The sequence below is a fragment of the Ochotona princeps genome, chromosome X, assembly GCF_030435755.1.
Source record: "Ochotona princeps isolate mOchPri1 chromosome X, mOchPri1.hap1, whole genome shotgun sequence".
NCBI lineage: Eukaryota > Metazoa > Chordata > Mammalia > Lagomorpha > Ochotonidae > Ochotona > Ochotona princeps.
Window position 1 is genome coordinate 67,717,484 of NC_080865.1, and position 10,303 is coordinate 67,727,786.

A 10,303-nucleotide genomic window follows, 5' to 3' on the forward strand; every position below is an offset into this window, starting at 1 on the left:
CTTTCCCAGGCCACGGGTAGGGAACTGAAAGGGAAGTAGGGCAGCCAGGACAGGAACCAGCGCCAATATGAGATCCTGGCACATGCATGACGTGGATTTAGCTATTGAGCCATCACGCCGCCCCCTCCAAGATTTCATTTTATACGTTTTTCTGCCTCCTTGGAAGTGTGAGTTCCATCACCAGAGATAAATGAAATGGCATTCCAGATAAGGTGGCCAGCACAACTCCTGACATACAAGTGGTTTACTCTGGAGGGACAATGCAACTATATACTTTGTGGCTGTTTTTGTGTACCCACAGCAGTGACACCATTCATGAGGATGGCTGAATGTTAATAAATAACTAATAATAAATACTTAATTTTCCATTTTTTTCTATTATAAACTAAGCAATGAAGTCACTACTGTAGCCTAAATCATAGGAAAAAACAAATGTTTGAGAAATAAAATTTCTTTGGAGAGTTTTAAAACCAAATATTTTTAAATATAAGGTTTTGTGCTAGTATTTTAATTATCTCTACGTGTAAATATTAAAAGTGGATTTACTTCTAATAGCAAACATTTTATTTTTAAACAAGTTACAAAGTTGGTTTTCAAGGGGCTGACACTATAGCATAGCAAGCTAATCCCCCACCTGCAGTGTTGGTATCTCCTATGGGCATCAGTTCAAGTCCTAGCTGCTCCACTTCCAATCCAACCCAATCCAACTCACAACTGATTGCCTTGGAAAGCAGTGGAGAATGGCTCAAGACTTGGTCCCCTGAACTCACATGGAAGATCCAGAAAAAAATTCCTGGTTCCTGGCTTCAGATAGGCCCAACTCTAGCTGTTGCAGTCTTATGAGAAATGAACCAACAAATGGAAGATCTCTCTTGATTTCATTCTCTCTTGATCTCTCCTTCTCTCTCTATAACTGTCTTACAAATTAAAAAGTGAGTGTATCATTAAAAAGATCTTTCAAGGGACCAGCACAATAACTCAATTGGTTAATCTTCTGTCTATAAGAGCCAGCATCCCATATGAGTGTTGGTTCATGTCCCAGCTGCTCTACTTTCCATTCAGCTCCCTGCTGTGGCCTGGGAAAGCAGTAGAGAATGGCCCAACGGCTTGTGAACCTGCAACCACATGGGGGACCCGGAAGAAACACCTGGCTCCTGGCTTCTGATTGGCTTAGCTCCAGATGTTATGGTCATTTGGGGAGTGAACCAACAGATGAAAGATCTTTGTGTTTGTCCTTCTCTCTGTAAATCTTTCTTTCCAATAAAAATAAATCTTTCAAAAATGTTTTCAAAATTTGATTTTCAGAAAAATTCACTAACACACTCAACAAAACCAGGGGAGAGTACCTATGTCCCAAATCCTCAAGAAATCTGCTAGAGATGTTCATGTAGTCAAATCTATCAATATTTTCTTTAATCATTCAGACTTTTAGTTATATATTAATATTATAATATTTTCTCATATTACATATACCTATGCAACACTGTATTATATTATGCCACATTATAGATTATATTATATTTAATACATATAATATGTATGCGATTATATATATTCAATATATTACTATTTTCCACACCAAAACATTTTGTGGAGATGGACTATTGCCTTATAACAAATGGGTACACAACACATTGGTATGGCAAGGAAGTCAGACACCAATCATCTGTGTTTTGCTGAGATTTCAGCATGTGTAAGTAAGGGAGTGGGACAGCTTACAACCAGAACATCAAATCTTCAACGTGGTGCCATCATGAAGAAGGCAGTCAGTTAAAAGCTGAGCACCTTGTTTGATTGGTTAGAGTGCATATTTGCTCTTTCTACTTGGTTAAGGGGCAACAGACGAGAAGAATGTTGCAGAGGCTCTATTTTGGCTTTCTGCGTGCTTGCTGCAAAACTTGTGGGATACAGTTCAGTCCTTACACATGGCTATTGTCCCTTGTATATCCCACTTTTCCACCTAAAATAAATTAATCATTCTCTTATTTTACTTTAGATTTTTTGTTATTATTATTCATTAGAAAATATACCCTTGTGTGTGTTAAGAAGTAGGGTCAATTTCATTTGCCGGCATTTTTTCCTACATTTTTTTGAATTTAAGATCAACATCAGACTCCTTTCCCTGGCCAGCCCAATCCATTCACACACACACACACACAAACACACACACACACACACCCCTTTGTAGTTTTCATTAAAAATCTTTCTTCGACCAACTTCCCAACAAGAGCAAAAACAAAAGAGCCTGAGAGATGTGGGCATACCTACTCCAAGGGAGCTGATGGGGAGCTGGCAGGCGCGCTCTAGGAGGCGGGGCGCTGAGAGGTCGAACTCTGGTCCTGCGACGCTCACGTGACCCGCAGGGCAGAAGTGAGCTGCAGTTTGGGTGTCAGCCCTCCTTGCCCACAGTCGGATCTTGTAGCTGTATTCTCCATTACCTGGGCTGCTGATTGTCCTCTGGCTTTTTTCCAGGTCAGTGTGAGTGCCTTGCACGCTGCCAGAGGAATCGGTGGGGTGGGGGAGGGGGACGGGTATAGGGTCGGGGCGAAGGGTGGGGGTGGGGCTCGCGTCGAGGGAAGCTCGCTCGGGTGAGGAACGGAGATAACGGTAGGAAAAGGGTTGTGAGGGTGGCCGAGGGTGAGCTAGCTGTCAGTGAGGAAGTGGGTGGGGAGGGCAGACTCTCCCAAGTATCCATGCCAGCTTTCTAGGCACTTCTCTGAACCTCCGTCCATTTTGGAGCCTCAGATGGTGGGCTGAGAGGCACCCCAGCAGCTGGAGTTGAAATAAACCCCCTTCTACGTTTGGTGAGTGGAGAAAGTGTTAACCGCCAGGGTGTGGAGGCAAGTTGCCCCCAAGAACAGGAAGATGCAGCGAGCCAAACACAGCTTGGAAAATATCGGGTCTGGCACCCGAGCTCTGACAAGAAATGGCGGCCGGCCCTCAGGGGTGGATGTAGGGGAATTGGGGAGGAAAACACAGAGTAAGTAGGGCTGTGTTTAGGAAAGGACAAAGTGGGCGGGAGGCCACGGAGCGCGCAGCTCCTGCCCCTGTGCCCTGCCTGCAGGTCTGCGCGTCATTGGTTCCCAGTACCTCTTGAAGCCGGAGAGCAGGAGCAGCCTGTGAGGACCCCCTGCAGGTCAGTGGCAAGGGGAGGCCTGGAGGAGACCCAGAAGGGTCGCTGGTGAGCAGGGCCCTGTCTGGTCCGAATGCGGGTCCCACCACCTGAGCCCCCTCTTCTCCACCATTCAGGAGTCCTGTCCCGATGAGATGGATTGGAGCAGGTGGCAGCGCCTGCCAGGCCCTTGGTGGCTCAGACATGAGGGGCAAGGAGAGGGCAGAGGGCACACCTGGAGGACTCCCCCACCCCAGGGGGCGGGATGCAAGCAAGTTGGATGTGCACCTGCTGTGTGTGTCCCCACCTCCTGAGTCTCCCCTGTGTTTCTTTGTCTCCTCCCCTCTGCCCCTGCCCTCAGCCCAGGAGAAAGAAGGTCGTCTCACCATGGAAACTCTGTACACTGAGGACGAAGGCATGCCTTCCAACCAAGGAATGACTGAAAGCAGACAGCCACAGGCTTCGGGAAATCCAGAGGCAGCTGGTACTCCGGAAGACAAGGACAAACTCGGGAATAAGGGAAAGACTGAAGTTAAGCAAATGCTCCTGGATAAGGGGAAGCCTGAGAGTGAGGGAAAGGCCAAGGAAGGGGAGCCGGGGAGTGAGGGAACCGCAAAAGAGAAGGGTTCCGCAAAGCTGGAGCCAGAGCCCAGGGCTGCAGAAAAGCGCCCGGCCGAGGACGATGTACCCAGGAAAGCCAAAAGAAAAACCAACAAGGGGCTGGCTCAGTATCTCAAGGAGTACAAAGAGTCCATACACAATATGAATTTCAGCAATGAGGACATGATAAGAGAATTCGACAACATGGCTAGGGTGGAGGATGAAAGGAGAAAATGCAGACAGAAACTGGGAGCTTTTGTGTGGATGCAAAAAAATTTGCAGGACCCCTTCTACCCAAGGGCTCCAATGGATTTCAGGGGTGGCTGCAAGGCCCCACGAAGGGACCTTGAAGACATTCCTTATGTGTAGTGCCCCTACAGCCATTGTCAAGTCCTGTCCTTTAACCTTATGCTAATTATCAGCTTTAGATATACTACCTATTACCAATATCCTGTTCAACCCAAGTGCAGTGTTATAAAATGCAGTAACAAATTTTCATTGATCGCATTGTGAAAAATGTTTATAGTGTGTTGTAAAACAAAAAGTCACACATGCATACAACATGCAAAATCATATATAGCATCAGTCCAATTTTGCAAAACTACAAAGATTAATTTGCCTAGTCATGTGTATAAAGCAACTCTTAAGTTTCACTCACTAGAGCATTAACAGTAGTTATCTGTGGGTGATGATTTTATCATATCCTTTTATGTTTATCTGTGTAGTTTGTCCTAAAATAATTACTTTTGTGCTAAAATAATAAGAAAGTAGAAAATATATAACCAAGCAAAAGTAGTGTCCAGTGACTTTAGCAAGCCAGTGGAGATACTTAAAATTATTGTTGTCAGAACATAAAATCTGTAGGGAACTGTCGCCTTATTTCTGGGACTTAAAGATGGAGGAATCAGCTCCTTTGCTACAGGAGCAGACTTGTCGTCTGGGACCTGAGGATGAAACTTGCCTCCTGGGACTGTGGAGAACATCCAATGAGGAACTAAGTGTGTGAGCTGTGATGGGCCAGCTACTACCGGCTTCACTGCACTTGCAGAATCAGTCCTCCCTCAGACACCTGAGGCAGGCCTGTGGGAGGTCTCCCCTCTGTTCACCACTAAGTAGCGCAGATCACTGAGAGATGGGTGCCAACATATCCCAAGCAATGTCACATCTGGTGGACAAGATTCCTCTCCTTGTGGATGGCCTCCTAAGGTCCCCATTGCCGCCAGTGCACTAGAGAGTATGATGGACTGAAGCAACAGTGTATCCCCGAAAAAGGGGTGGAGAATTCTCTGCTTACAGTAGAGTTTTGCTAACCCAGGTGGGTAATATCCAATTGTCACTGGGGCCCTGACACTTAATATAAAATTCGTACAAACACTCTTTTTCGTGTTGTTTGTTGATATGCGTGTGTGGTTTAGGTTTTTGTGGCTTTTTGTTGTTGTTCCTTTTTTTTATATATCTAGTTTGACCACTAACTTGTGCTCGCTTCGGCAGCACATATACTAGATATGGCCACTAACTTTAGATATTGGGGACTGAAAGAAGAGGGAAAAAAATGTAAAGCCAGATGCTGTGCTATTTGCACTTGTTAATCTCTTGTCTGCTAACATTTTTCTTTTCCTTAGGAGTTGTCTCCCAGGAATTTCCTGTTAAGCCCTACATTAGTATTTCTTAGTATTTCAAACGATTCATCCACTTAGATAATTTCTCCCCACCTATCCCTAGCTTTTCCCTTTTTTTTTCTTTTTTTTGCAAATAAAGTTCTCTTAAATGAACTTTCCTGTTAGGATGATTATAGATTTACACAAATGTTGCAAAGATAATCAGTTTCTGTGTACTGCATAGTCATGACCCCCTACTGTTAATGTCCTACCTTACTGTGGTGCATTGTTTTTGATGAACTGATATGAATAAATTATTATTAACTAAGACACATACTTTGTTCTGATTTACCTTAATGTGCTCTTTCTATTCCAGGATTTTACTCATGTTACCACATGGCATTTAGTCACCATGTCTTGTCTCCATAGGCTCCTGTTAGCTGGGAGAGTTTTGACTCTTCTTGTTTTTGATGATCTTCACACTTTTGAGACGCACTGGTCAGGTATTCTGTGTGATGTCCCAAAATTTGGGTTTACTGGATTTTTTTTCTTGTCATTACAAAGATATTATGTGTTTGGGGGAAGATTATATAAAGGGTATAAACTATAAATATTGCATATCACTGTAGATGTTAACTGTGGTCACCTTGCTGAAAAAGTGTTTGGGAGGATTCTTCATGAGGAAGTTACTCCTTCATTTTTTTTTTCTCCATTTCATTGTGAACTCTTTGGAATAAAGTCACTGTTAGCATCACACACATTTTTTTTAAAGATTTGTTTTACATTTTTTTTTTTTTTGTTGGAAAGGCAAATAAAAAGAGAGAAGGAGATAAAGAGACAAATCTTCCATCTGCTAGTTTAGTCCCCAAGTGGTCATTATGGCCAGAGCTGAGCTAATCTGCAGCCAGGAGCCAGGAACTTCTTCCACGTCTCCACATGGGTACAGGGTCCCAGGGCTTTGGGCCATTCTCGACTGCTTTCCCAGGCCACAAGCAGGGAGCTGGATGGGAAGTGGAACAGCTGCGATATGAACCAGTGCCCATATGAGATCCCTGCCATGCAAAGCAAGGATTTAGCCACTAGGCTATGGCACTGGATCTGGCAGCACACTTTTTTTGGCCCCACTGTAGTTTTTATTATCTATTTTTAATTTTAGATGATGTTAATATAGTTGATCAGAGTGGGATGGATAAAGGGTTAGGAGAAAATGGATGTGATCATTGTTTCCAAATTTTCTATTTCTCCTTCTTGTTTCGGGGGGAGAAGGGAAGGATAGGGGAGAAGACATACCTAGCCTCCCAACTGCTCTGGAACCTGGGGGTGGAGAATGGCCGCTTGATATCAAGCCAGGGTCCCAATGTGGTGCATACTCCGAGGGTTCTGCCCGGGTGGCTTCGATAATTCTGTAATGTTGTCAATCTTGCCTATCTAAGGATGAGGGAACCCTTTCAACTTCTATTGGCTAACGTAGTTCACCTCAGAGTCTCCATTCACCCAGATATTTGCTGTCATCATTTGGCTGGGGTAGTTACCAATTTGTTCTGTGGGATGGGACAGACGTCCTCTGCAGGGTTCAAAGGGCTGCCATATCCTCCATGCGGACCAGCTGTGCAGTACTCTATTCCACTGAGGAGAACCAGTTCTCGCAATTGGGCCAAGGACCCTAACAAGGTGACCTGGACCCTACTGAACCCACTACCCCCAATGGTCATGGACCTGGCACCCACTGTAAAGGTGTGCTAAGGACCCAGGCCAGGCAACCCAGGACCCACCGGACCCCCAGCCTCTGGAGCTCAGGAACCTAATTCCAACCACAAAGGCAGGTCAAGAACCCAGGCTTGGCGATTTGGGTCCTGATGGACTCCCGTCCCCATGACTCACATACCAGGCACCCACCATGCAGGCAGGCAGCACACATGGTAAAAAGAGATCATTATAGATCATTTTGGCAGAGTACCTACAAAATCTTTTGCACAGGAGATTTGACTTTTCCCACCTATTTTTGTATTCAATTTATTTTAGCATCATCTTATGACTATTTTATACTTTGGATTAGAAAATAATACTATTTTACATAATTTGTTGTTCAAATTGCTCCAGGTTTGTTCATGAGGGTTTTTTTCAGTTACTTTTTGCATTAATTTGACATATTCCCATTGTATTCTAGATTTTTATTTTTATTTGAAAGGTAGCATTATAGAGATAAGAAGAGAGAGTGAAAAAGAGAGAAATCTTCCATCCACCAATCTTTCGTCTGCTGGTTTACTCTTCCAGTGGCCACAATGGCCAAAGCTAGGCCAGTCCAAATTTAGGAGCCAGGAGCTTCTGGGTCTTCTACGTGGATACAAAGTCCCAAACACTTTGGGCCATTTTCCACTGCTTTCCCAGATGCATTAGCAGAAAGCTGGATTGGAAGTGGAACAGTCAGGACTCAAACCAGCACCTATTTGGGATGCTGGGGCTACAGGCAAAGGCTTAGCCTGCTATGCCATGGTTCCAGCTTCATATTGTGGATTTTTTAATATTACTTTCTTACTTTCTGGCATTACAAGAGGTAGTAGCCCTCTCATATAGATGTTCTGCCCAAAACTTAGTCACCTCTCTAAGGAGCTCTGGTATCTGTTGTTGTAGAATGGCATTACAAAAAGATGAGAGTGGATGGTGTTTAACTTTGTTGCTTTGATGCAATTAGTGGGCCAACATGCTAATCCACACCGTGGTGTCAGAATCCCATGTGGACACCAGTTTGTGTCCTGGCTGCTCCACTTTCCATCTGGCTTCCTGCTTGTGGCCTGAGCAGAGGATGCCCAAAGTCCTTGGGCCTATGCACCTACGTAGAAGAAGTTTCTAGCTCCCAGCTTCAGATCGGCTCGGCTCTGGCAATTGTGGCCATTTGGGTAGTGAGCCAGTGGATGGAAGATCTTCTCTATCTCTTCTCTCTGTAAACCTTAAATAAGAATAAATAAATCTTATATCCTGTATCCCTTGTTGGTCCAGTGCCTACCTATGACTCTTTTGACTTCGGCTTTCAGCTAATTCAGAGCCTGGGATATAGTGGTCATGACTCAAATAACTGGGCTTCTACCACCCACATGAGAAACCTGTATTGAATTCTTGGTTCCTGGCTTACTCCTTGCCATTTGGATATCATTGCTTGTAGGCCCTCTCAGTTGACAGAGAAAACAGACACATGCTTTCTTCTTGATTATGTGTTTGTGTACATCTATAGGTATAATGAAATATATGTAAAATAAATTATATAACAATCTGTGTGTGTACATACACACACACAAACCTAAACATTAGTTTATGAAAGTATATACAACTTATGTTATCACTTGAATCATTCTAGACTTCCCTCATTTGTTTGCAAGGCAGAGTGGAAAAGAGGAAGACATAGAGAAAGATCTGCTCGTGGGGAGGAATGGTGGTGGGGAAAGCTAATCTGATTCAGAAGTGGAGCAGTGCCCTGATAGAGGAGGCTGGCATCTCAGGCAGCAGCTTAGCCGGCTGTTTGGAAATGTCAAATTTCTCTACCCTACTTGTCTTTAGCCTGTCATTCCAATTACAAGAAATTTGTCACCCACCATCCTGTTCATTGTTTAATTTCTGTTTATCTGTATAGTGGTTTTAAAATGTGGTTTGAAAAATTGTTAATTATAGCAAATAACTGCATCAACTAGACTAGACTGAAATGTATAATTCATTTTTCTTTTTGTCTTAGAAATTCTACTCATTTCCAGATTTACCTATGTCAGCACCTTGTTGTTCCCATCCCCTTACGTGTTTTTTTTTTGACAATTCTTTTTCATTATTATTAATTACTTTGCATTATGTGACACAGTTTTATAGGTACTGGGATTTCCCCCAACCCTCCCCAAACCCTCCCCCCATGGTGGATTCCTCCACCTTGTTGCATTACCCAAGTTCAAGTTCAGTTGATATTCTTTTATTGCAAGCATATACCAAGCATAGAGTCCAGCATCTTATTGTCCAGATAAATTCAACGGCTTGTTGGGGAGACCTTCTCTGGTCTGAAGGTAGAGCGGCAGAGTATTTTCCCGATCAATTAAAAGCCCCAACATAACATCAGCAACAATTTATAACGTTATGGAATTAATTGACATAGTATTGAGTAACCAACATGTTAAAAAAATGCAAGTTCTTAACCACATCCTGTGACTACTTCATTGACATTTCAATTTTAGTTTGTATACAACCGGGTTCTATACATCTTAAAATGGTTATAGATTACTGTTCAGCTGTCTCGTGTCTATTTTCATTATAATATTTAGCATTTTATAGCATTGAAGCATAATTTTGCTGAACCTGGCTTTTTTTCGGGTGGTCTAGACTGGCTTATATCTCTAACAAGACATGTGTCAACAGTTTAGGTGCAGAACAGTTTTAGGAGGGTTTAGGAGGATTTAGAAATCCTCAATACCCTAGTGAGGAGTAACTAATTTTTGTGTCCCACCTAGTAAGGTATAAGTGAATCCACGCTGACCATTTCCTGTCTGATTCTAAGCTTCCCTTGTTGTTCTCTATCTATTCTAGATGTTTTGTTTGTTTGGTTGGTTCTTTGTTTGTTTTGAGGGGTTTCCGGAGTGATCTTGATGGTCATTGCAAGAGAGGGTGGGGACCCCAAGTTGGAACCAAGCGAGGACCAGAGAGAGCTCCCCTCCCTAGTCCCGAAGGAAGTTTACTGTTCTTCTGTTTCTGCGGACTGCTCAGGGCTCCTGGCTGTTGTTCTAATGCTCTTGGATCCTGTGAGGAAGAATTTGGACTTCAGTCAGACTGCTTATGATCTACAACAAAGAATTGTTACACCTAATATACTTGTTTTTTTACATTTTATTATTAATACCCTATGTTATTCCGTAATGGGGCGGGAGAGCAGAGAAATCTTCCATCTCCCTAGAATGTGTGAGGAAGACGTGAAATACAACCTACCAGGATCATAACTGGTAACTCATAGACAACAGACTCAAAT

At 43.4% G+C, this 10,303-nt stretch overlaps 1 protein-coding gene and 1 long non-coding RNA gene across 8 annotated transcripts; both read left to right on the forward strand.

Moving 5' to 3' along the window:
- Positions 1 to 2,358: 2,358 nt before the first annotated feature.
- TCEAL4 (transcription elongation factor A like 4) lies at positions 2,359 to 4,695 on the forward strand. 7 transcript variants are annotated; one of them, XM_058658847.1, is made up of 3 exons: positions 2,359 to 2,478; positions 3,001 to 3,181; positions 3,479 to 4,695. In XM_058658847.1, the coding sequence occupies exon 3, from the start codon at positions 3,500 to 3,502 to the stop codon at positions 4,079 to 4,081; it is 582 nt and encodes a 193-aa protein (XP_058514830.1). In that variant the 5' UTR covers positions 2,359 to 2,478; positions 3,001 to 3,181; positions 3,479 to 3,499; the 3' UTR covers positions 4,082 to 4,695. The 7 variants fall into 7 exon arrangements, with proteins under 7 accessions (XP_058514830.1, XP_058514828.1, XP_058514829.1 ...); XM_058658845.1 differs by having other exon boundaries at positions 3,001 to 3,136; XM_058658846.1 differs by having other exon boundaries at positions 2,359 to 2,472; positions 3,001 to 3,136.
- Positions 4,696 to 4,902: 207 nt separating this feature from the next.
- On the forward strand, positions 4,903 to 6,064 carry LOC131478573 (uncharacterized). Its single transcript, XR_009244554.1, has 2 exons — positions 4,903 to 5,027; positions 5,740 to 6,064. It is a non-coding gene; the product is annotated as an uncharacterized LOC131478573 (long non-coding RNA).
- The last annotated feature ends 4,239 nt before the right edge of the window (positions 6,065 to 10,303 follow it).

Excerpts from the sequence above, each read along its gene's own strand:
- TCEAL4 (XM_058658847.1), top strand. The coding sequence starts at position 3,500 with ATGGAAACTCTGTACACTGAGGACGAAGGCATGCCTTCCAACCAAGGA.